Below are 27711 nucleotides of genomic sequence, written 5' to 3'. Positions count from 1 at the left end.
GTAACAGGAAGATGATTCCACAGGAGAGGAGCCTGATAGCTGAAGGCTCTGGCTCCTGATCTACTTTTGGAGACTTTAGGGACCATGAGTAACCCTGCGTTCTCAGAGCGCAAAAATATCCATATGTAAATTATGTTATGTTACATTAAAACAACAGTGACTTTTGGTTTCACACATGAACTGTGGTCTCGTGGGTGAAAGTCTTGTTTTGTTTGACCTGTCCACCACCCCTCCCTCCCACCCTGTGCCCACTTTCTCTCTTTATACCATGTTGGTTGCTCTCAGTGTCAAGTATTCTGTGGATTGGTTTACATTAGAGTTAGCTGAAAGCCTGGTGCATCTCATAAAGATGCTAAAGTGTGCTTTTGGAGTTGATGTCACACACTGGGGTGTATGACAAAGTGTAAGTATTTGACAGCCTGGGGATGAGGACGGACTGAAGCTACTGTCTATTGTCTGAAATTTTTCAGTTCAGTGCACTTGAAGCTTCTGGTTTCACACACTTATTTTACATTTAGGTTACATTTGAGTTACGTTTTGGATCATGATTGTCTTCCAAACTAGTTGTGATGTGTGACAAAATCCTGCTCGTACGTCCACTTGTTAGATACCGCTTTAAAGGGGCCCTTTGGAGTTTTCTTGTAGACCAACAAAAGTTATGTTTATAGTCAGTGTTACTCACCATTGTGTGCACTGCAAACTTGTTGAATGCATTACCTTCCTCATAAAACATTTGCAAAGCTGATTTCAAAAGGTATACTATGCACAAATTGTCAGTTACTGTTTGTTATTGCCAATGAAAGTGAAAGCCAACGCCAACACCAACGCCAATGTCAACCCCAGCTTTGTCTGCTTGGCATTTCGCTTCGCCATATTTGCATTATTTTGTTGCTGTTCCACAAATTTCATAGCTTCCTCTTAGATCTCTTAGATACGTGCTGTTTATTGTCTGGCACTGGGTTGCTACCCAACCTCACCTGTGTGCTGTGACCAGGAATGTCCCAAATGAAGCAAAATGCAGTAAGAAGGAAATAAAATACAGGTAGAGGGTAGAGTCTCTGCAGAAAAATACATGGCCTCACACTTCTTCTTGGTCATAAGTGATGACTTAGAGGGATTACTTTTAAACGAGTTATACATTGTTTGTTAGGATAACCCTGCATAGTATATCTTTAAGTGTTTACTTAGCCGTCTTTTCCTCTCCATTTTTCTTGGTGTCCTGCTTTATTTCTCAGTGCATTACCACCATCAGAAGAATAGTGTGAAACAGGACCGTGAATCGCATCACCCACATGAGTGCATGTGCATCCTCGTGCATGTGCCACGGGACAAATAACAGGAGACCCGTTCATATAAAAACAGCTCCATAGCTTTAATATAGGTCAGAAACTCTACAGGGAACCTTTAAGAAGCTCGGAGAAACTATCTGTCTGCAGTGGATAAACAGCCAACTAGTGTCAAACATCCTTCTGCAGTAACAGAACACATTTTTGAATTTTTTTTCAGCAGATTTCAGCACACCTTCAAAAACAGGTGTTGCAGAACTTGCACATCACTTCAAAATGCTGAAAATCTTTACAGCTGCGATTTTAAATTAATCAAGATGGTAACAACATGAAACTAAAATAAGACAGGGTGAAGGCTTCCACACAATCAGCGAGGCAGAGCTGAGACAACATGTTTAAAAGCATCAGCATTAAGGCTTTGTGCAGTGCTGCTGCCCATTAGCTGCTCTCTGAAGGATGCCCTTTGTCTCAGCCATTAGAAATGACTGTGATAGAGAGAGTGTTTATCTTACACAATCAGTCTGAGAAGCCGGGGCAGTGTGAAATTCCAAAAGGTCCGGATATTATATCAAGCAACTTTTTTAGGAGACAGAGGAAGCTTTTTAACTCTTGGGCACACAAAAGGGGAAACAAAGTGAAATGTTAAATCCCAATTTAGAATGTTAATTCTCCGTAAACACCTTGTGTAAGGAAATGTGGTATTAAACATGATAACAGAACGACATAAATGAGCAAAATGTATATTAATCTTTACATATTTTCCGACAAATTATGCTAAATGAACATGGGCAGATTATGTGGCAATGGGTTCCTGGGCACAGACATCCAGAAGGGCCCCATTGCCTCTTCTGCACTGGGGGGAAGACGCACAGACTTTGTGCTGGTTTTGCCTTCTTTGTTGTTGTTTTGTGTCTCTTGTTGGTAATTTTGTGTGTCCTTGTGGATTGTGTGTGTTTCTGTGTAATTGTTTAATTTCTCTTTGAAGTCATTTAGTGTCTTTTAGGGTATATTTGTGTCTATTTTGGTCGACTTGTTTTTCTTCGTAGTCATTCTGTGTCTCTCTGCATCTCTTTGTGGTCATTATATCTCTCTGTTGTTTTGTGTCTCTTTGACGGTCAGTTTGTGTCTCTTTGAGGTATATTTGTGTTTTGTTGGTCATTTTCTGTCTCTGTAGTCCTTCTGTGTCCCTTTGCAGTTCCCTTTGATGTCTTTGTTGTTGTTTTGTGTCCCTTTTAGACCATTTTGTGTCTCTTTGTAGTCCTTCTGTGCCCCTTTGCAGTTCCCTTTGATGTCTTTGTGGTCATTTTGTGCCTCTCAATAGTTATTTTGTGTCTCTTTGTAGTGCTTCTGTGTCCCTTTGCAGTTCCCTTTCATGTCTTTGTTGTTGTTTTGTGTCCCTTTGAGGCCATTTTGTGTCTCTTAGGGATATATATATTTATTTTTTGGTAGTTTTGTTATCCCTTTGAGGCCATTTTGCATTCTCTATGATGTATATTTGTGTATTTTTGGTCGTTCTGTGTCTCTTTGCAGTTCCTCTGCATCTCTTTGTAATTATTTTGTGTCTCTTTGTGGTCATTGTGTGTCTCTTCATACTTCCCTTGCGTGTCTTTGTTGTCCTTTTTTGTCTTTTTGAGGCCATTTTGTGTCTCTCATGGATATATTTATGTCTTTTTTGGTAGTTTTGCATCTCTTTGTAGTCATTCTGTGTCTTTTTGCAATTCTTCTGCATCTCTTTGTGGTCATTTTGTGTCTTTCTGTACTCATTGTGTATCTCTTTGTAGTCATTTTGTGTTTCTCTGTTGTTCCTTTGCATGTCTTTGATGTTGTTTTGAGTCTTTTTAAAGGTCAATCTGTGTCTCTGTGAGGTATATTTGTGTCTTTTTTCGTTCTGTGTGTCTTTGTAGTTCCTCTGCATCTCTTTGTGCCCATTTTGTGTCCTTTTATAGTTCTTTTGTATGTCTTTATTATCATTTTGTGTCTCTGAATGTCTCTGATTTGTGTCTATTTTGGTCGTTTTGTATCTCTTTGTAGTCATTTTGTGACTCTGCAGCTCCTTTGCATCTCTTCGTGGTCATTTTGAATCTCCTCCTTGTTGATACGTGTTCATTTTAGTGTTGCTAATTTGACATTTTGCAGGTAAAGGCCAGGGGACCCTCACAACCCCCAAAACCTATTTTGGGAATCTCTACTCGAAAATGTTCGAATGTCTGTTTCCATGTGCATAAAATGTGTTTGTTTAACCTACTTTATACTTTATTTCAAAATCCAGAAACATTCAGCAACATGTTTTATTCTGTGATGCCCTGCTTTATATTTATACATGAGGGATTTTCTCATTCATTTCCCCTCCTACTAGATACAAACTGGCGACCTTCCAGTTACAGGCCTGCCTCTCTAACCTCCAGGCTACTGAGCTGCTGTCAAGTGAGCAGTGAGGAACACAAACACAACTGTTGCCATAAAATCTCTGTCCTTGTAGGCCGAAAATACTTCAAAAGAGACATTATAAAAATATTTTCCCCTCTTGACCTGGTTCCTGCTCACTCACTATGTTAAAGTGTTGTCCAACTGTGTGTGGATGAGGGAGAGGAAGATAGAATGAAATAGAGCGAGCTGTCCGTGGTGCTGAAATGAGAGCACAGCACGTGGCCTGGTGCGTTACTATGGCTACAGCTGTCTGTATCCCTAAAATAACCATACGCACACATAGTAACCTTATTACTAAAAAATCTGTTGCAGCTCCTGACAACACAGCAATCAGCTTGATAAAGATGGAGGAATGTCTCATTTGTCACCACTGAACTTTAAACTCCTCCGAGAGGAGCTGTTTGGAAAAAATCACAGTTCTCAATTTAAACAGTGGCTGAGCAACAAGTAATCTGCTGGTGTTTTCTTCCCTGCACCGTGTACACAATCAAACTCTTTTACCATTTACAATATTCTCTGTCTTGTGTTTTATTCTTTTATTTGTATTATATTGTTTTCTTTGTGTTTTGAGACTGATTGTTGAGAAGTGAGCTCTATGTAGGCTTGTCATTTGTGCGTGTTGTGTGTGTTTTGAGACAGGGTTTGTGATTGACTGACACGCATATCAATTTGTACAGTGTGAAACAAAGCTTCACAAGGACACTTTGCATATTTGTGGCTTCAAATAATAGGAAATCGTGAGGTTGCGTCATAACCAAAAGGTCCTATATGTAGGTTTGATAAGGAAATGTGTGTGAGGAAAGTAGGTGGGTACTGCTCCAGCCAGCAGCATGTTTGATTAGCTTAGCATAAAGACTGGAAACAGGGGCAAACAACTAGCCTAGCTCTGTCCAAAGGTAAAAAGAAATAAATGCCTACCAGCACTGCTATAACTCGTGGTTTACACATAACATCTTAGTTGTTAAATACATACAAAAGGTATTAAAATGACAGGTTGTGGTTATAAGGGGGAGTTATGTGGCAGACTATTTCTTAGCCAGGAGCAGTAACTTCCTGAAGCCTCCGCAGATTTCCTAGCAACCTCACAGTGACGACAAGTCTTCACTCCACCAAGAAATAGTTACATAACCCCACATAAAACCACACTACATCCTTTAAAAATAAAAGTTAAACAAAGACGATATAAGGTGTTAATTCTTGACATTTAAAGGAACACTTCACCCCCTTAATGATAATTTGTGTATCAATAACTCACCCCAAGCTTGAAATTCAAGCAGAAAATTTTGCTTTGCTTGCATGCCTCAACGGTGAACGAAGAATCCAAAAACAGAGAAAATTCTTAATGAACTGAAGTAATGGGGGGCCGTATTTTACAACAGCAAAACTACATCAAAACATTTGTTTACAAACTCCATGCTGTATAAACCAAGTCACTTCCACATATACTGTCTCGGGCACGGACAAGTGGTGCGCCTGAGCTGTTTATGTGAAAGTGTTTGAAATAGTGAGGTTTAAGCCAAAATGCGTGTGTTTGGGAAGTACTGAGACTTGGATTATACTGCACAAGCTGTGTGAGAGTTTGTAAAAAGAGTATGTTTGGAATGGAAAGGACATGGAGAGCATTAGAGTAAGGGAAAATCGCAAATTTGCACATAGGCCTACCATTTTCCTGTATGATTTGTTTTATTATTATTATTATTATTATTGTTTGTTAGCGAAGTTTATTTGTGTATTTCTTTTTAGCTCTTGTTTTAGTTCATGAAAAATACAAAAAAATATAAAAGATTACAATAATAATGTGGAGGGTGCTCAGGGAGAGCTTGCCCAGGGTGCCAAATGTGTTATGTCCGGCACTGCCTGTTTCCTGTCTTTGTGCTAAGCTCAGCTGACCGGCTGCTGGCTCTGGTCTTATGTAGACATGAGAGTGGTATTGGATCTTCTCCTCTAACTCTGGGCAAGAAAGCGAAAAAGCTTATTCCCCCAAATGTCTTGGAGATCAATGGGCTGTAGGGCAGAGACGTTTACTTTTATCTCTGGCGAGAGATGCAACTTAAGATGCAGCAACAAGTTTCTCCCCTGGAGGCTTTTTCTTCCACCCTTAAAGTTACCACAACCCATGTATCATAAGTGTTGGCAATAACTGACAGCTGGCAAATCTTTTCAACCAAATTTGAGAACATTACGTTAATAGTCATGCAGTTGTCTCAATTATTTTAGGATAGAGGCACATCCTCATCCTTTTTTTATTTTTATTTTACGACTATTCTGAAATTCATAAATGGGAAGCAAGCTTGAAAGTTTCAGTACGGCTGGTTTACTTTGCCTGGGTAAACAAAAGAAAGCTGCACAGGACAAGATGTGAAAATACACCTGAATCAATACAGCTGAATCATCCAAGAAGCTCCAGTTTCACCTTGTTTCACTTTTCTGTTTTTGTGGCCCTGGTGGGAAATATTTACCTGGAGTAAACTGGACCCAGTGTCTATATGCACCTCTTCACCACCTCCATGTCTAAAGTGTTGAGTTTTAGTGACTAATTTCTACTTGCCTCAGCATAGAGTTCCTTTGTGTCCAATCAAGATGCTAAACCCTGAGTTACAATCTTTGCATTTCCAAATAAATGTCTTATAGAATCATGGACCAATGGTGCAAGCTTCATGCGAGTGGCCACAGCCCTCAGCGAGTCCTCCTCCATCCACAGCGACGCCCTGTATCATCTGACCAAGGACATGTCCGGGATGGGACTGGACCCCATGTCCTACAGCATCCTGGAACCTGAGCCTTATAAAGAAGAACCCTGGACTGAGGAATCACAGAATTTGTTACAGGTGATTAAACAAACACATAAAGTGTGTGTTGGTAAAAAACAACACATTGATGTACCTTTCCTTCCTGTTTTGGGAACCAGTTTGAGGTTAAAGTCTGCTCAGACACACTAGGAACAACTTGTAAAAATGAGTTAATCATGTAATATTTCCTGTGCGGGAAACGTATTGCATACCATTGCATCATTTTATGACTCAGCATAAAATAGAAAGAATCTCATTAAAACGACTTCATGACTTTTAATCTGTTATGATGATGGAGGGAGCTGTTCTCCCAAATTTGTTTCTCAAGATGTTTATTCTTGGAGTCTTTCAAAATAAAAGTTGTAACTGAGATATCTGGACCTGAACTGACTTTGACCTGAATTTCAGTAAAAAGCATGAACACATCAGTTCAAGGTTAATGTTAGTTTAGGGAAAAGACAGCTGAGGATTAAGGCTGATATTAGAAATAGGTTAATGGTAAAGCCTGAGGTTAGCTGCGCCTCAGAAGGTATCTGTGTGTGTGTGTGTCATGAAATATCACCTAAAAATACTCATTCTGAGGAAGACAGAAATATATTCCTGGGACAAAAACTATGCTTCAATTACATTTTATATTATATTTGCTTCTGTGATTATGGTGTAGCTATTAGGAAAACACAGGTCTCTCTCCAAGTTACATCAGTGGGCTGTCTAAGCAACCAAGGCTGCTCCCTCTCTCCACACTACAAAAAATATCCATCTTAACCTGTCATTTTTTAAAATAAGAGCAAGATAAGTATATCATTTTTAAAAAATATGAAATAGGAGGAAAAGGGCTGCAGGGCATGATTACGTAGCTCTACATTTTAATGCATTTTTTTTTCTTTTTTTCTGTCAGGTAAAATTTGAGATATAATGTATATCAGGAACCGGTCAGTCTACAGAAATGGCTCTGCCCCTGACAAAGTCTGTCTTAGGCTGTGTCTCAAATCACGTACTTCTGTGCTTAAACTTACCATTTTGAGTGCATAAGTGCGTTCACACTGAGAAGTATGGAAAAATGAAGTGCACTATGAGTACCCCGATGGTGCACTCAAAATGCTCAAGAAGTTGAGTGTGGAACTCTGGACACTTCTCGCCATCTTGGCTACGTAGCGGAAGGGGAGGGACCACTTTTCAAACTGGAAATAGCGGCCAAGGAGTGTGTGACTGTGAATGCCGCTGCATTGTACAAATACATGTGTTTTTTGCACTAAGCACCACTATACTGTTGTTGGGTATATGCCAGCAGTATTTTTACTGGGTGTTAGCAGTTAGCAGTCTGTAATGATTTGGTGCCGCGAACGATAACGCTAATGCTAATGCTAATGCTAATGCTAGTTTGCTAACTAGCTAATTTGCGGTCATCATTTCCGGTGAGTGCAAAACGGCCGTGTTTGGTTTGAGACAACACTACCCTGTCGAAATTCGCGCACTACGCCAATGAGTACGTAGTGCACATAGTATACTACACTGAAGTGTACTAACGGAAGTATGTGATTTGAGACACACCACTAGTTTAGATCACAGTATAATAAAAATGAATGACATGACAGCTCCCCAAAATTGAAGCCAAAACATCTTGATCGCCCCCTGGTGGCTGGCTGCAGTATAGGTCATAAATCCTGCCCCCTCCATGTTAGCAAAAGTGAAAGATCAAAGTGCACGTCAAATAAATTTTTCCCAAAGATGGTTTCAATCATTTTAGGTAGTTCTTATCACACTGCTGTTTGTTCAATTTTTGTTTTTTCTTATAAGTTTGGTTCTAATTTGTTATTTGATGCTATAAAAAGGAGGTTTGATGTTACGATTAACAGCTATGTATGCCAAATGATGCGCTCACGATCAATGGTGCTGACGTGTGTATGGATGGGAATTTGACACAGCAGAGAATGCTATTGTGCAGACTCTGGCTCCAAATGATGTCATCAGCACAAAATGGCAGCGGCCGTAACCGGGATATTTTGGCTTCACTTTTGTACAGTGGAAGGAAGTTGAGAGCGTTGTCCATCTTTATATACAGTCTATGGTTTAGATCAGCGAACCTTTTAGGTCATGTGGCTGGCTTTTTTTTTCTGGCAAAGGTTGTGTACAAAAAAAAGTGACTAATACCATTTTCAAGAGTTTTTTTTTATTTTACAGCTTTTTACAGTATACATTTGACTGTAGAATGTTTTTGTTGTTTAACAAGTACTAATGAATATTTTGGTTCAAAATAAAAATTGTCTTTCATTAAGCTACTAATGGATGAACATGTTCATACTACAGGCTTCCAGGGGCCCTTTCCATCTTTTCCCCCTTATGGGCGGCCCTGTTCATAAATAATCAAAAATATCTATAAACAGTTGAAACCACACAGGAAATTATTTGAATTTTCACCAACTTGGCAGAAATATTTTATTCTATTTTTTTTTTATTTAAAACGGAATTTTGAGACTCAGCATCACAACCAAAACAACAAGCTGAGGACAGACATTTTTTACAGTGTGGCATACTCCGTGCCAAAAGCGCCGGCGGTGCGCAGGCAGCCTCCAGATCACACAGCGGGATAGATGGGTATCACCAGCATGCGATCAGGCTGCTGAGTCTATATGTGTGTGCTCAGTCTCTTCTATCTCACTGATTCTACTTTATAGAAAACAATGAGCTCTGGTGCAGATGAGCCGTCGCTCCTCTTGGACTGTGGACTAACTGGAGTGACCTCAGGTCTCATTTGGGGATGACGGGGGTGAAGGTGGTGATGATGAATCTGGCTGTCTTTTTCTGCGAAAACCGCCAACTTTCACTCCCTCTCTTCTTCTACTTCTTCTTCTTGTACTTCTCTATATGTCTTTAAAGCGCAACAGCATGCAGATCTCCCCGACTGAAGACAAGATCCCTGTAAGTACAGCAGTATCCATCCGCCGACACTCTGTTGCTTCTCTCGTCTCTGTCTTGACTTTAATTAGCTTCACCTGTGGCCAGTCTGTGTTACGCCCTGCTGTTAATAGTTTCACTGTCATTTTACATTTGCCGACATTGTTGTGAACTCCGTGCTGCTGTTTACGGTAAGCTGACTACAAACAGAAAGTCTAACTATTACTGCTGTGTGGGAGACTGTTAGACCCAAACAGGCAGCACGAAACGACAAAACATTTTATGGTAGCAAACAGGTGAGGTTCTGTAAAAGATTTATAACCTTCTGGCAACCTTCAGGAACATTTTGTTAACCCTTTAAAGAACACGAGCATGTGGGAACCTTCATGACTCTGCTTGGCTAAACCAAAATGGGAATTTTCGCTCTATGTTCTTCATTATAAAGAAGTGTCAGCAAACAGTAAGCCTTTGGAAAGTTCCAGGAGTTTGAGGGAGCAGCCTGCATCAGGTATACTCAGCGTGCTTTGCCCGGTGGCCACTTTTACAAAATGACAGGAGGCCAGGGGCCAGTTAATAAACAAACATTATTAATATTTATCTGTAGATATATAATACATGAATTGCCTGTGCTAAGCCTTTCGACATTGTCCTCACTCATGTTTGCTAAGAGGCAAATCCAGTTGTAGCTGTCCCGCACAGGTCAGCTGGACTGTATGCAGGGGTGTTTCTAGGATTTGACTACGTTCAGGGCTTAGCCTGGACCTCTGTTGGGGGTCCATGGGATCCTCCTTGGGCACTTTTTTTTCTTTTTTTTTAATAAACACCCTCTGTTTTGATGCTTTTATCAGTGCACTCTAGGACCTTATTTACATTCAAAGTACAAAAAAAAGGTTCCTAGTGTGAATCAATTTATTTTCATTGTAAATTAGAAAATGGTCGGTTGGCAAGCTGGTACCCTCTCTGCCCACTAGGGGTGTGCCATATCATCTTGCTCACAATAATACCAGTATAATTTTTTATATGATATGAAAAATTCAGACTGTGATACTCGCGACTTGTTGACATATTTATGTCATACTGTTACCCATGGCAACAACAAGCTTGGCTAGCACTGAAATTATTACAGACTCTGCAGGGGGTTCCAAAAAGAGAAGCAGCTTCAGTAATGTGGAATAAACTGTGGTGTCCTGAATGTTTTATGAACAGCCCCGGACTTCTCAGGCTCTTTTAGCAGGTTACCGCTCAGAGGGAACTCATTCAGCGGCTCCTCTGGCAGCAGCACAGCATCTCTCCTCTACTGTCTCACTGTGCACACACAGGAGTCAGTGTCATCAAGTGATTTCGTCATAAACCAGGAGCAAGAAATTGCAAAAGTTTTGCAAAACTACCCTTAAATATTGCGATGTTATTTTCGGGAAATATTGCCCACCCCAACTGCCCACAGGCTGTTCAGTATCACTAGCCTACATGTACCGCTCAGCTAGAGCTGTTCCTAACGACTAATTACCCTGATGTTTAAACTGAAATTTAAGTCGGCTTGTTTAAAAGTAAGAAACACTGAGAAAACAGTCAAAGTTGTGCACAATTTTAACCTTAAGGTTAAAACCCATTGTGTATATAACAAGAGCCATAGGAAACTGAAAATATCCAAAAAGATAAAGGCGGAAATTGTTCCACCCAACAGGTGCAAGCAAGATATCAATCAAATATAGTCTTTGCATGCCTTATAAGAGGTTGAATCAATTTAAATAAATGAAAAAACCTGTGTGAGAGGACCATGGATGCCTGAGGGCTTTCAAATATTTTAGCTAATCTAGCCTTCGAACCAACAAAGCATGTAGCCGCATCTAGATCCAAGCTAAACTTAACATTGAGTAAGGGAGTCCTGTGAACTACATTTTCTGATGTTTCAGCATCTATACCAAGGATGGTAAAATCAGTAAAAACTGAAGTTTGTCCACTCAGTATGATAGAAAAAACAATGTTAGCTGTTTGGCTGGTGGGAAATGGTGAGGCATTTTTTAATTGCACACACAAACAGTATAGGCCTACAGGAAAGGATCCTGGATCCAACTGGCACTATCATGGTAGTTTTTTTTGTCATACAGTAGAGAATGGGAAGTTGAAGTTGTGATAAATTTTTTGGGTGGGGGCGCCATCTCTTAAGGTACGCATTCTCTGAAAGGGGGTTGCTCGTTGTGATGAACAGACAAAGAATTATTATGTTCAGAACAGAATATATGCATCGGCTTTACAGAGTTTTATAGAGAGTCTGAGCTCATTGTTTAGCTGTCCAGCCCTCGACTTAACAGTTTTGTTCTCTCCCAAGGCTCTCGTAGTGTCTTACCAAATGGCAAACAGACACAGTACAAAACGCTAGCTGTTGAACATGGTGGAGCATTTAGCATCCAAAGTGCCATATATCTCCCTGGTTTTCCCTTGAAGTTGGTGGAGACCAAAAGCAGAGCTAAAAGAGAGTGAATATTCGACGTTTGTTTACTCGGTGGCAAGAAACACGACTCCAAATGAATGCTAATGTCAGTCCATACAAACTGTCTTTTATACATTCACAACTGCTCGCTGCAAAGTTTACCAAATCAGTTCAAAAGGTGATATGTCAGTGCTGTGTTGATAACTTGTTTCTGCCGCCCCCAAGTGGCCAAAAAACTCATTGCAGGTTTAAAGCATTTCTTCATGAATCTGGGAGATATTTTTCCCACACATGTAAAAAAAACAAATAGTTATTAAGGATTGATTAAGCCACTAACACTAGCATTTTTTTCTGTTTAGCAAGACCCAACCAATGGCAGAGCTACAGTGACACAATAGATGAAAGATTAAGCTAATACTGTGTACTCTGTGGGAAACCTGAGCTTGACGATACATCTGTGCTCATCTATTTATCTATCTAATTAATGTAAGTGATGTTGCATTATTTATTGTTTTAACAAAATAAAAGCATGTGACTACATAAGGATACGGCCTTGACAAACACACACTGTTTATGAACAGAGTAGAATTTAACTCCACATTTTAAAAGCCTGTCCTGCTGATAAGTAAGAAACCTGCTCTTAGGAAGTTAGAAAATCTCTCATCCTGCCCAGAGCCTATAGAGCGTTCCCTCTTGTGTCGTCCATGTTTAGTCTCCCTCTCTACTTTCCCTCTGTCTAAATAAAGAATAAAACTGCCAAAGGTGAGCTGACTGCCCACTCTGCTGCTGAAGGTTTTCATTTCAGTGTTTTTGAGAACCTGCCAAAAGCCACTTGTGTTTGCGTGTGCTGACAGTGCAGTAGATGTTTAAGTTCATTCAAACAGTTATTACATAACTCCACTGCTGCGTAAAGGTTCTGTGTATGCTGGCTTTAAACACTATGTACTTGTTAAATTGATTGTGATGCCTTGCAATTGAGTATTGTAAACAAATGGTAATATGATGGAGATGAGGGTTTCCTCTAACATCAGGTTCAATGGTAGGTGCTACTGTGCTACTGTTTTACAGCACAGCTCGCTTACTGTATATTTTAAATTCCCTTTTGGTTTCTCTTGACTCCCTGCAGGTTGTGGGTTCCACTTCAAGCCCTCAGGCCAGCGGGGAGGGCCTCTACTTCTCTGATGGCAGACGGAAAGTTGATTACGTTCTGGTCTTCCATCAGCGACGGCGCAGCTCCATTCGATCTCGCGCCAGCACCTCAGTTTCACACGACAGATTATCCATCGTTTCCAATGGCAACTTTCCCCCTTCGGCGGTCTCGGATGCGGCAGCAAGAAGAGGCAGCGTACGGGGAGGGGATGCTGCCAGTGCCGGCGAGGTGTTTATGGAACTTGGAGGTGCAGGAGGGAACGAGTTAACGGAGCCAGCTGACCATGAGATGCGTTTAATCAGACAGGAATTTGAGGCCAACCTGGTGGAGGCCGGCCTGGAGATAGAGAGAGACAGAGAGGTGAGTGTACATGTGTGGTCATGCTAATGTCCATGTCCTACCCTTCCTCTTGTCTCCAAGACATTGTATTACCGAAGATGGGCCCATATCTCATACTTTTTATACATGTTATTTAGCAGCTGTGACAATATCCTGACGGCTGGTCTTGTTTTCACCTTGTAAGTCTGTTTGTGTCTGTCATCATTGCAAAATGTGGTCCTGGAGACACCTACCATAGCGGGAACTACCACAGAAGCTGGTTTGAGTACTTTGCCAAGTGTTTGTGTATATGCCTGTCTGTCTGTCTGTGGGAACATTTTGTCAACATGATTGCATCACAACCAAGCAAGATGCAGTCAGGAAACTTTACAGGTCTGTAGTTGAGATGAAAATGAAGGCCGAGTTTGAAGAACGGTGTGATCCGAGCGAGGGGTCCTGAAGTAGGGAAGTAGGCCATTGGCACCCCCACTTTACGCCCCTGTGTAGTCGAGATCACAGTGGGTGAGTTTGAAGATGGGTGTTGTCCAAGCAAGGGCGCCAGAAATAGTGGGGTAGGGAAGGGGCCATTTCCCCCCACTTCATGCCCCTGGTCCAAATTTGTGTTAAGTTGCGCACTGCTTTATCGTAGCTGGAGTGATCCCTTACAAGATGGTCTCTGGTATAATGTAGGGGATGCAGTTCAGATTGGTGCTTTTGGTGTGTACTCTTCCTTGTTGGTGCATTAAAAGGTTTGTAGAAAACAACCTTGGTCTGAAACAAGCTGTTGTATGAAATGTGGGAACATTTAATGGAATAAAAGCCCACTGTGCTCAAGGTTGAAGGTTTTTATTGTCTTATGTGCTAGTGCATTGTACACAGCAATGAGACAGTGAAAGTTATAGGCCTCAGGCAGGCTCACCCTGTAACAGTCAAATAAAATAGACAATAAACCAAACAAGATTCAAATAAAGATTATAATAAGAATAAAAGATGCAATAAAAATAAGAAATATAAAAAACATCTTGACATCAGGAACATTAGCTAAAAGTTGACAGTTAAACCTGCTTTCATTTATTTTTTGGTTATTTAGGAGCAGCTTAACAAGCTGTTCACATTGATGTGTTATCACCTTAGTTGACATAGCAAACATGTTAAAAAACAATGACGACGACAGAGTCCAGCAGAAACTGAGCAACATTAGCATGAATTTGAAGTAGTGTTTTTTGCCATCTTATGAATGTCTATCACTTTCCTTTTTAGCTCTGTTTTGGTCTCCACCAACTCCTGAAGAATACACACACCGGCCACTTTTTTTGGGTACATCTGTTCAACTGCTCGTGAATGAAAATAGTTAATCAACCAATCACGTGGCAGCAACTCAATGTATTTAGGCATGTAGACATGCTGAAGTTCAAACCGAGCATCAGAATGAGGAAGAAAGGTGATTTAAGTGACTTTGAACGTGGCATGGTTGTTGGTGCCAGACAGGCTGGTCTGAGTTTTTCAGAAACTGCTGATCTACTGGGATTTTCACGCACAACCATCTCCAGGGTTTACAGAGGATGGTCTGAAAAAGATAGAATTTCCAGTGAGCGGCAGTTCTCTAGGCAAAAATGCCTTGTTGATGCCAGAGGTCACAGGAGAATGACCAGACTGGTTCAAGAAGATAGAAAGGCAACAGTAACTCAAATAACCGCTCGTTATAACCAAGGTATGCAAAAGACCATCTCTGAACCAACAACACATTGAACCTTGAAGCAGGTGGGCTACAGCAGCAGAGGATCACACCAGGTGCCACTCCTGTCAGCTAACAACAGGAAGCTGAGGCTACAATTCACACAGGCTCACCAAAATTGGACAATAGAAGATTGGAAATACGTTGCCTGGTCTGACGAGTCTTGATTTCTGCTGTGACATTCAGATGGTAGGGTCAGAATTTGGTGTAAACAACATGAAAGCATGGATCCATCCTGCCTTGTATCAACTTGAACATGACAATGAGTTCACTGTACTCCAACGGCCTCCACAGTCACCAGATCTGAATCCAATAGAGCACCTTTGGGATGTGGTGGAACGGGAGATTAACATCATGGATGTGCAGCTGACAAATCTGCAGCAGCTGTGTGATGCTGTCATGTCAATATGAACCAAAATCTCTGAGGAATATTTCCAGGCAGCATGATGAATCTATGCCACGTAGGATTAAGGCAGTTCTGAATGCAAAAGGGGTCCAGCCTGGTACAAGCAAGGTGTACCTAATAATAAAGTGGCCGATGAGTGTATCTGTCCTTTTAGCTGCTAAATACTCCTCTCTGTTTACCAGCTAATTGCTGGCTTTGTCTGCTTGCTGTTTTGGGCTGGACTGGTGGTGTACAGTAGGTTTAAAAGAGCTTTTTGCTGCAAACAGCTGTGTGTTGCAGCCGGAAACAATGCTGACGAGAGGGACACAAAACATGAACACTGTGGGCCTCAAAACACAATCAGTGAGTGCTCCATAGAACTGAAGGGAACTGCAGGGTGTCTTATTTAAAAACATGGATTGGTGAAGCTTTGAGTAAACTATAGAGCATTAGTAGGAAATGGTCAAAATATACAAACCACTAACATGTTCCCTTGGTGGTCTGCTGGCAGATGATGTCAAACTTACATTTTGAAAAAGCAGTAATCTCCCTACAGTTGATCTATTCGATCACAATACCTGGAGAAGTAATCAGGAGTATAATCTCGGACATTATCCGACAGCCTGTGGATTGATATACAGACTAGATACTACAGTTTGTACAGACTGTAACAGGATTTTAAACCCTGACACAGGAGCTGATGTAACTCTGTCTTGAGCTATTTAAGGTGAGCGCCTACATAGGAACCTGGCTCAGATGGTAGAGGAAAGAGGTGGGTGAGACTCAATGTGTTGTTAGGGATGCAAGGTGGCTATCACACCAGCAAGAGACGAGTGTCATGAGGAGGTTTCTGTTAAACTTTGAAATCTATCTTTTATTTCCCTTTGATGTTTTATGCACTGAGCCGTTTCTTTTTTAGTCACCTTGCTGCTGTTGGACAAAATAACAGAAACACCAGGTAAAAGTGTGTGTCAGCTTTGAAGCGAACAGAAGTGCAGGCACGATCATGACCAAAGGGACGCTAAGATATCCAACTGTACCTGCTCAGCTTAAGCATGTGAGTGGAATATTTTTTCTCAACCAAGAATGTGAAATAAGATCATGTCAGTGTGTAAACACTATCAACAGGCAGTAATTTGCACCTTGTTGCGCCATGCTAAGTGACAACAGTTCATTCACATGACCAAAATAGGAGTTTTCTGACTTTTTTTTTGCAGAAAAATTAGTCCATATGGTGAGTACAAGGTTGAAACATCTTACAGAAAAGGACATAAACCCAATGGCCTTCCTTTTTACCCCACAAATCCTCTATTTTTTATTCTAGAATGATTTATTTCAGCTCTTGTATTGACATGAAGTATTGAGCCCTTTCACCATTGTTTTTAACTTCACACAGAGGCTCCGGTTTAGACCCCATGTGTTCCTTTGGCAGTGGGTCTAACCTTAAATAAATGACATTTATAGAGGCAAATATCACAAAAGGTTAAATTATAGATATCATATTGAGGTGGCAGAATGTCAAACATGGACCAACTGCATTTTACTTGCAAGTTTAAGCCTATCAAAAGATAGACGGACATAACAGGACTTTTCTTTTCAAGAACACCAAACCTTCCTAATAAACTGACCACAGAATAATTAAGGTGAAGCCTTGATAGAAAATTTTCCAGAAGAGGTATTTTAAGAATTGCAGACTGCCCTGTGTCAGAAACAGCTTGTATCCAGGGCAACACACACAAATGCACAAGTTGGTGCACCAAACCTGAGCAAACTGAGCAATGGAGACAAAAATCAAGTCTGAGTCACTCTGCCTTGTTCAGTCATCCAGAAGCACTTGTGAGGACAAAGGAAACCTTCAGCCAACAATGTTTACTGTAAATAGTAGGGGTAGATGATATGGCTGAATTCTTCTATCATGGTATATGTCACTTTATATCATGGTAATGGTTGTGTATCTCAATACAGTACATGCTGTACTATATTTTTTTTATTTGGAACTTTCATACAAACTACAACAAAAAAACCTGCTTCCCATGGGACAACACTTCCAGGTATTATTATTTGCAACTTCACTCTCCTTTATGTCTGCCCAAATCACGTTACCCTGCCGCCTCGCAGGGTAACGTGATTTGGGCAGACATAAAGGAAATGGGCAGATCATGCAAGAATCCAGTCCTGATTTGCTACAAACCCTGCCTCGAATTGGTCTCATGGTAGAAACGGTTTTGCCAAACCTTTCTGCTGGGCACATTTCTACTGTCATATGTCACACAGTATATACTGGCATTTCACCCAGACCTATAGCCAGTATTGTGGATCTGTATTGATCATATGGAAACAACTGGGGATTGTTCCACTTGATTTGATCAGACCAAAGTTGTGAAGTGCAGAGTATTCGAACTGAACGATTAATTGTATCTTTTCCTAAGATGTATCACACTCTGTCCTCTGTTCTGAGCTCCGTTCATGTTCTTTTGAAAATTCATATACATAGTGTTAACTCTCTGACCTCATGTGACCTACACTGCTAAATGATAGTTTATAGCAGTGGTTTTTGAACTTTTTGTGCCCTTTTTGCTTCTATAACGTGTTTTTTCACTCTTATCACGACGTAAGACAATAAAAATAAGAACAAATAAGACAAGTAGCTTTTGTGGTACTGTCTACTGACAGGTTTTTTTTTTCCTCTTTTTTTCAGTTGTAGGTCGTATTCACTGGTGCTTTGTTGTAATTTGCTCCCACTGACGGCTTTCTCCTTTTAAATGTTATCATCCCTCACACTGGCTGCCAGTCAGGGCTTTTGATGCGTCACACACTTAGAATTCCCATGTGCAAACGGTGACAAATAGGTTCCCAGTGAAGGTTTTTTAAAAACATTAAAATTCAATTCAATTCAATTCAATTCAGTTCCATTCCATTCTATTCCATTCCATTACAATTTTTTGCTTCTTTGTGAGGAAATGGGTGCGCACAACATACTGATAGAGTCCATTAAAAATTCATTCCTAACTTTTTGTATAGGCCCAGTTGAATATTGCAATAATGTGTGGGTATCACAAAGTCCCACAGCACACCTGGATTGGCAGCACACCATTTGAGAACCACTGGTTTACAGAATATAACTTACCTTTACTGCACTTTTCTAAATGTGATTTCGTTACCTTCCTGTAAGTGGTGGGGGTGGGGGTGGGGGGATATGCTAACCCAATCAATTACTAGGGGAGTACATCACAACTTTCATTGTGATATTATTATCGATTAAATTGGCTCCAATAACACATGAAACATAGATTAACAGCAAGAACAATTAAGATGTGGCTCAATAATAACTGTCAAGGTTCATAGACAGAACAGTAATTTTGTTTTAGACACCATTTTTAGCTCAGGCCTGTGGCACTTGCATTATTGTACACAACTTAATGAGTTGACGTCAAGTGAAGCCCCACCCTCAGTGAAACACAGAGAGGAGAGGAATCAACTGTAAATGACAGTAAAACACAGTAAAAACTCTCCCCTACAAATGCAAATCATTCATTTCCAAATTAATGGTTAAAAAAAGAAAAAAAAAAGAATATCTTTGACTTGGCAGGGCTCCTGTTGAACTTAGAGCCGCCCACGCCTGTACGATCACGGGAGATGCTGCGTCTGATCTAAACTTCTTTCCCATGCGGTGTTTGCTGTTTTGTCTCTACCATCTTTATATATGACTGGGATTCTGTTTATTTTTGGTGTTGGACTCCACATGAGGCCGTGACGGTTTCATGTGAGCTGGCAGACTTAAATTCTAGTCACTGTAGCCAACACAGCTGCTGCGCTGACCTCTTTGTATCGATTTACCAATTTAGCCTGAAACGGGTAATTTTGTTTTGACATGTACAAATCGCTTCGCTCTGATTGTATGTTATGCAGCAACCAGTACTTGTGTGCGAGAGTGTGTAGTTCAGTCCTTCTTTTGGTGTGTGTGTGTGTGTGTGTGTGTGTGTGTGTGTGTGTGTGTGTAGTAGGTGCTTGGCAGAACGCACAGTTTGTGTGCTCTGTGTTCTTGCAGTGGGGCTGCAGGCTCACTGCCACAGAGTTGTACAAACGTAGTTATTGTTAAAGTTCCACTTGTTACCAAATGAACTGCTGCTGCTCTTTGGCTCCATCACTAAGAGGAATCATTTGGGATAATGAAGTGTCTCTCACATCAGCTGTTGGAAGCTGCAAAGAATGGGCTTGCAATTTTGTGAATTGTTACATCCTTAATACTGAGTATTAGAAACAGGAACAGTTATACAATGTGCTAATAGGCTCACACTGTTCAGGGCAGAGTTATCTGCACATATGCAGTGTAGTCTGACTTTTACAGTGTCATACCAATGGACAGAATTAGGGTTTTCTATGTGAGTGTGTAATACCTATTCCGCTAAACACATGTGACTGCGCGGACATGTGTGTGTGCTGGCTCGCAGCCAGTTGGCAGTGTGTGTGGTCTGCAGGCTAGTATTAATCAGATTGCTGACAGTGTGGCCACGGAGCCTAAGCCAGGATGAGATTAGCTGACTGACTGATAGCTCCTTATCTCATCTCGTGGATTGAGGGGTAGATCGAATCTGCTGCCGAGAGCAGCCAATATAAAGACGAAGACCTGCTTTCCAATATCCCTCATTTGAATGTAGTGAGGGGTACTCTTACAAAATGACTGACAAACATAATTACACTCCTTCCATCAGCTAGATGTGGTTGTAGGAGGTTCTGGCAGAGAGAGGGAACATTGTCTGATAATAACTGCAGGTTTGCCGCTCACTTAATCACTCATATAGATACAATCAGAAAATGGAAATGCATTTTCTCACCAAAGTCCATGTGCAGATAATGAAATAATGTCGTAAATAAAAGCTTTTTAACTTTGATGATAATCCACAAGGGTCATGAATCAGCATCAAAAGGAAATGAATCTGCACCAGGATGATGCAGCGGAAACATATTTTGTAATTTGAACTAATGAACTTACATCACAGAGACCGAGCATTAACCTCTGACATGTTGGTTTATAAGGGCATTAAGCTCATGTTTTATTTGCTCTGGCAGATGTGTCTGGTCCCCCCCCTGTTCAGACAGATTTCCAGCAGGCCTCAGATGGGTCAGGTGATCACAACTGTTATCTAACATAGGTCACATTTCAAACGGTGGTGGACACTTTGTGGAAACCTTCGCGCAGTACGCTATATACATGGTAAAGCCTTTTTTTGCTTGTGCACCCAAGCGCCTGGGACACAACCAAGATAGCCACAGTTGTCGTGGAAGTTTCTGATGAAGTACTATTTTCAAATTCTGATGGCGAAATGGCAACACTTGTTCAGACACATTGATGCTATGCCATCACAGCTCATCTCTGCAAGCTGTCGTCTGTTCACATTGGTCTGTTGCTCAGCGATATGTCACATGTTTTACTGCTCTGATTGGTTGGAGGTCTATCTAATTGCTATCAGAGGTATTTTGGTCTGCAGCTGTTGATGACACTCTTTCGAAATTGAAAAATGAACTGAAAGGTTCCAGACTAATTCACATTTGTGATTTGGTTCTTTGATGTCAGGCTAATTAAATGTGTGCTAAAAGGCTTTAATGGACATTGTTTTACCTTTGGGGGAATTATGGGTCATCTGAGAAAATGGCTAACACAGTTTGTGGGCCTGGTATTGGATGACAAACCTCCAATTTTACTTTCCTCCACATCTGCTCTTTAGCATTTTTAAATGAGTTTGGGCTCAGCTCAGCCTTAGAGATAGGGTGAGGAGCTCAGACATCCGGAGGGAGTACAGCCACTGCTCCTTCGTGTCAAAAGGGGTCAGCTGAGGTGGTTCGAGCATCTCATCAGGCTGCGTCCTGGGTGCCTCCCGCTGGAGGTGTTTCGGGCATGTCCCACTGGTTGGAGGCCCCGGGGCAGACCCAGAACATGCTGGAGGGATTACATATCTCAACTGGCCTGGGAACATCTTGGGGTCCCCCAGGAGGAGCTGGAAAGCGCTGCTTGGGAGAGGGATGTCTTGGGTGCTTTGCTCGGCCTGCTGCCCCTGCGACCTGGCCCAGGATAAACGGAAGAAAATGGATGGATGGATGGATGGGTGGATGGATGGATGGATGGAATGGAATAGGACTCCTCAGTTTGGCTTTGTTTGTCACAGGAGGTTGAGAATGTGGCACCGAATAAACCAACCATTCAGCAAAACACCACAGTGATTCGAGCTGTTATTGACAACCAGGTCAACAAAGATCATGACAGTGTTATATTGCAAATACACATTAGCCAATGTGGCAGTAATAAACTGATTATTCAGACAGTTTGAGGCACTTCATGACTCAGAAATAATCCAAAATAATCCCTGTAAATTGACACTTCCCAAGGCTTGATTTTTTTTTCTAAAGTCAATGTTAAGCATCACAATACAGCAGTGTAATATTTACATGGATATTAAGTTCATCATGTGATTTACTGCATAATTAGATAATTTAAGGTATTTTTTAAAAAGTAGACTGAATCATAACATGTTTAATATCTTAAATATATATAAGGTATTTAATTGTTGGCATTAGATGAAAGACAAAGCCAAAGTATTTCTGTACCAAACTAAACTCTCCTGTTTGTGTCCAACCTGTTTGACTTCAGATTAATTGGATGCTGGGAAAAAAGAAGAGTGCGTGTAAATGTCAAACTTGTTGACTGTGTCTGAGGATTATTGAGTTGACCTTCGATCTCTGAGGGACAGCCTCCTTCAGAACGCTTTTAATTAAATCAGAGCAAGATGTTAATTCAAGGAGTGGAGCTGGGACTTTTGAAGAGTTCAGTCTGTGGGGGCTTGGGAAACAGAATGAGCAGGATTAACTGTTTGGTAAGACTTCCCTCAGGTAGAGAATGATTCTCTCCCAACAAATTGTTTGACAGGCGGCCAGGGAGGATGAGGAGCACACTCGTCTGTACTGCACCTGTCTGTCCTGCTGTGTCGTGTAGAAATGCTGGTAATCACAAAATGTATCAGAATCACAATACTAATGATTACTAAGTGAGCACGTTTTTCTTTAGGAGGGAAAAACATTTCAGGCAATTACTGCAACAGTTCTGATGCTGTGAAGATTATTTGATATAAACCCACAGACTTACAGTAAGCATGTTAAAGCAGCTTAGGCTCAATGTATTACAAATATAAACCCCCCATGGATTAAAAATGCACAATACAAACAGTATTAATTGGCCCTGTTTACATTCAGAGGTGTCTTGTCAATGGTTTTACAGATGTCTCTTTTTATGGGTGCTTTTCATTATGCTAACTTATGCTTCCTCCAGTCCTCTCTCCTTCCGTAACCCGGATATTATTCCTCCTCTGCCACCATAGAGGACCTTCCAATCCCTTAAATGCATGTCAAGGACATGAGGAGTGGGGAGGCATCTTGAGGAGCTTAGACCGAGGAAACACAGGTGTATCCCAGTTGTCTCTTTCTCACATCTGTCTCTCAAATTCTCACTGGGAGGAGCTAAGATGCAAGAAGTGTGGGGAAGCAAAGAGACACGTTAGCATAATCAAAAGCACCCTTAATAGAGTCCTAAAACCTGGAAGTGAGTTAGCATTTTAGCACTATTGGTTCCTTCGTCTCAGAGTCAGAGTGGGTTTTTTTCAATTGGGTTTTTGTTAGATGCCTGAAATAATGTCTGTGGTTCACCAAATGTAAGTGCCCTCCATGTTTTGTTCTACGACATAAAATATGTCAGTAAATCCCCCACTCATGATTTTTCAAGCTTTTAAGTGTCTGTGAACAAGTGGCTTAAATGAGACTACAGAACGCCATCACACGGAACACGGCTTTACAGCCTCGTTGTAGTGGCTACGTTGAAGTCAGCGACCAGGGTATAGTTTGTTTATAGCCTAATGTCAGCTTTTTACTTCTGGTGATTGCATTTCCGCTTCAAAAAGCATAAAAGTGGTATTCATTTGTGAACATTATGTTAGCTTATTATCTACAATAGTCCAAAATCCAATGGAAAAATCCCGCAGGCTTCCTGACAAGAGAACCAGGGCAATTTTTAGGGATGCACTTATTTATCGGCTGAACATCGGTTTGGGGCGATATTTGCCATGTTGACTGCCATTAGCCTGTTGGCAAATAAGATGACATCCACTGACGGCAGTAGCCGATGTCTTTCTGTTGTGTCACATCAGTTTTGCACAGGCTAAAAAGCAGGGCTTGAGACTAATGGCCACGAACGTAAATTAATGAGAGAGAAGAATACAATGACTGTTTGCTAAATGGGCTCTTTGATGTTATTGTTGTGTGACGAGATGGCTAGTAGAAGCAATATGGGACACTAGAAAACGTGTTTGGGATGAACGGAGATCTTCTGCAGGACACCTTTGGGACAAAAGGATGCAGTGAACTTACTATTGTGGCATCAGAGGACGCATCCTGTTGATTCCTGATAATGCTAGATTTGAATAACAAATCTTGGTTAAAATGAGCAGGAGGAGCGCTAGTTAACGTTAGCTTATAGCACTAGGTGGCTGCAACTAACAGCTCACGAGTTTGCATTGAATTAACTTAAAATGTGTTCAGCTGTATTCAGTAAAAATGAATATTGGGCGAAGGTAAATTCTAACGTCCTCATGATGTGTTCAATATAATCTTGTAAAATGTAGTTTTTTGGCAACAAACTTGAATAAATACAGCTGTTTGAAGGAGAAATTTGATGTTTTCACAGCAATATAAAATAGACATTAAAGAGGGAATAATGATATATAGTAAAAAGGGTTTTCAAGCAGTTATTCTTTAAAAGATACTTTTCGTGTGAAAGGTTATATTCATGCATGGCGCCAGGATTTTTTCTCTCCCGGTGCTAAGGGGAGCTTGACCGATATGTGGGGGTGCTAAGAAAATAATTGATTTTCATGACTTCAGTAGGTTCTTGTTTTTTCCAATAAAAGCAGCTATGATGCACAGCACAAGCATGTTCGATATAAAAGTAGTTTAAACTGAATTTGGCCAAAGAATATTCAACAAAATAGTTAAGCCTAATACAAGTGACCACAAGGCAATGGCAAAAATGTTTCACGTGCAAAGGTGACAGATTCAGCACCGGACAGCGCCCATGCGCCTGCCAATAACCAGACAATACATCCAAAATGCGACAGCAAGTGTATTTATTCCATATGCATAATTAATGAAAACAAACAACTATGCATTGGCAATATTGTTTCGGATCACAACATCATAACTTAAGAAATTAAATTAATAGTGAAATTAATAACATAGGCTACAAAGTGCAGCCACAACGAGAAGTGCAAACAGCTTGTGTCTAATGATTCGGATCGCAACATCATAACTTCAGAAATTAAATGAATAATGAAATTAATAACATAGGCTGTAAACTGCACACACTAATGATTTGGATCACAACATCATAAGGTCAAAAATGGAATTACAAAGCCACAACGAGAAGTGCAAACACCCTGTGCCTGTTAACTGGGCGCACACTTAAAGAGTGTAAAATGAATTGGCTCATCACAATGTTGGTGATTATATTTCTTCTACTGCAAACAAAAATACATGTCACGTCCTGCTGTGCATTCGTTACAGTGTAATGCATTAAATGTCACATCACATCACATCAAATGTATCACAACCAGTCTATGATCGCAAAGTCAGGAAAAAACTCACTTTAGTTGTTTTAAAGGAGGACGATGCGTCTGTTGTTGTGGTTAAGTGCAAATGAGTCTAAAATCTTCTGGACATCCAGGGCCTTGGTTCTTTCTGCGTGTATGGACAGGCAGGCAAGGTTGCTGAGTCGAGGGTTTGCCATTCTGTTTCTCAGGTAGGTTTTTACGTGCCGCATGCAGGAAAAACTGCGCTCACATGAAGCGGAGGTTACAGGCAGTGTAACAGATATGCGCAAAAGTTTATAGATGTCCTCAAAGGAGTCTTTGTAAGGTTTAAGCATGGACAGAAATTCCAGTGTGCTGCTGACTGTTTCACCTTGTTCTTTTTTTCTTTCCAAGAGCCGGCGCATTTGGTGTACCTCGGCCAGCAGGTTGTCCTTTTTGATCCCATACAACTGTGCCATGGGCTCAAGGCTCTCCTTCTCAAGGAATGTGGCATTTTTGGGGTTGAGGGCTGACGTGCCCATGAGAACTGCACCTGCTTCTGTTGAAAATCGTCGTGTCATTTCATTCACTAGTCGGTCAATGACAGGGTAGAATGAGGATGTTCGGAGTTTATCCGGAGAGGACATGGATGGATGTTCTGTTTGAATTGGAGCTTCAACTACATAGTCCTGCAGATGGCGAGGCTGTTGGGATTGTCTCTTCTCTTGTGGGAGCTGCGGTGGTTTTGCGACACCGACCTTTGCACACAGGGCCTCTGCCTTGCTCCATATGGCTCTCCAAGAGTCCTCTGTGCGCTTTTCTTTTAGGCCCGTGATGACCGAGTGCGCGAGGTCGGTGGCACTCTCCAGCAAAAGATCGGGGGACTGTAGAGTGTCAGACGTGAACTTTGCTGTACGAAAAAGATCCTCAAACAGGATAAGATGGAGGATGAATTCAGCATCAATGAGTGAGATTAATGACTGTGCATCAGTGGATCTGCGTGGATTTGGTTGCGCCTTAATGTCATTTAAGGTTGCAATGATGGCAGGCAGGGTTTTTTGCACTGCCCACAGCGAGTAGTACTGGCAGGACCAGCGCGTATCAGACAGTTTCTTAAGTTCAATGGGCTGCTGAGAGGGCTCAAGTTCCCTTTGCTTCTTAATGAAATGGGCATGGACAAATGAGCCTGAGAAAAACTTGTACATGTCTTGCACGATAACAAAAAAATCCCCCGCTGGCTTCACATTCCTGACACAGTCCACCAAAACAAGATTCAGGTGGTGTGCATGGCAATGAATGTAGATTGCCTGAGGGAACTCTTCTCTGAATTTCTCTTGGACCCCGTTGTGAACACCGGACATTACTGCAGCGCCGTCATAACACTGAGCAATACAGGCAGTGTGATCAATGTTACATTTACTGAGAGTGTCTTTGATCGTAGCAAAAAGTGACTCTGCATCTAAATCGTCAGCTGGCGTGAAATGGAGAAATTCTTCCACAACTTCATCATTTTTCACGTAGCGCACCACCAGAGACACTTGTTCCGTTTTACTCAGGTCCTTACTTTCATCTACCATCAAAGCAAATATTTCAGCATCTTGTATTTCACCACTTATCTGATCCCTAATCATATTTGCCATAATGTCCAGTATTTCATTCTGTATATCATGATGCGTGTGCTTCGCATTTCTTGGATTATCTGATATTTTCTGTGCAACTGTTTTGTCAAATTTGCCTATAATCTGTAAAAGTTCAAGGAAGTTTCCCTGGTTGACAGCCGTGTCATTCTCTATGTCTCCTCTCTGTGAAAGTCCCTGGTATGCAGTGAAACGCAATGACTCCACAACTGCTCTCATATACTCTCTGTTCTCTTGGACTACTTTTGCATGTCCATGACTCAGAGCATTACATATTGTTGAGCCAGACTCTTTCTGAATAGTCCACTCATTCCATGCTGCCATAGCATATTTATGCTCCACACTAGCATTGTGTGTCTTGAATGAACTTGTCGCCTTCTTCCAGTTCTGGTAGCCATCGTGGGTAAATGCTGCCTTCTCTCCATGGTTTCCTGGACGTTGAAAGTGGCGGCATGCAAAGCAAAAAACACGATCCTTAGAAATAGAATATTCCAGCCATTTGTAATCCTCATACCATCTACGATTGAAGTAGCGATCCTGCTGTCCAACTTTCGTGGCTGGATAACGCCGAAGAAGAGGCCGCCTTGGTTCATCAACAGGTGACTGGCTTAAATCAGAGGGAGCGGTGTCTGTGTCAGCAGTGCAGCTAACGGGGGCTGTAGAGCAGCTAGCAGCGATGGACTGCTCTGGAGCTCCTTCAGGTGCTGGCTCACGAGTTCCTCTCTCAGATTCATTTTCCGAAACTCCCTCTTCTTCTTTGTCCCTCTGGGAGACTGGGTCTTGGTCTTCATTTTCTACCTGCACTCTTTTTTTCTTAAACACAAAACGATCCATTGCAAGGGACTGCAGGCTAGCTAGCCTTAGCCTAATGCGCGAGTATAAACAAAAGACTCCCCCCGCCCCTCCCCTCTCACCTCTGACCTCTCACACACAGGTTATGGTAGCCTACACCAATCAATGGGGTACAGGCGCAGCACAAACATGCAAGTGGGGATTGCACTGGAACAGAATGGCTACTTGTGAACTTTCTAATGTTTTTTAACTTAAAAA

At 41.3% G+C, this 27711-nt stretch overlaps 1 protein-coding gene across 1 annotated transcript in view; it reads left to right on the top strand.

The window, feature by feature from the left end:
* ano2b (anoctamin 2b) overlaps positions 1-27711 on the top strand; it is a 119438-nt gene that overhangs the window by 1749 nt on the left and 89978 nt on the right. The window contains exons 2-4 of the mRNA XM_050036193.1: positions 6345-6541; positions 9380-9421; positions 12955-13338. Of these exons, the coding sequence (XP_049892150.1) occupies positions 6345-6541; positions 9380-9421; positions 12955-13338 (623 nt within the window). The remainder of the gene's footprint in view (positions 1-6344; positions 6542-9379; positions 9422-12954; positions 13339-27711) is intronic.

This window comes from Epinephelus moara, chromosome 23 (assembly GCF_006386435.1).
Source record: "Epinephelus moara isolate mb chromosome 23, YSFRI_EMoa_1.0, whole genome shotgun sequence".
NCBI classification, from domain to species: domain Eukaryota; kingdom Metazoa; phylum Chordata; class Actinopteri; order Perciformes; family Serranidae; genus Epinephelus; species Epinephelus moara.
The sequence above is the reverse complement of the archived record's forward strand: the minus strand, read 5'-3'. Positions and strand labels throughout refer to the sequence as shown.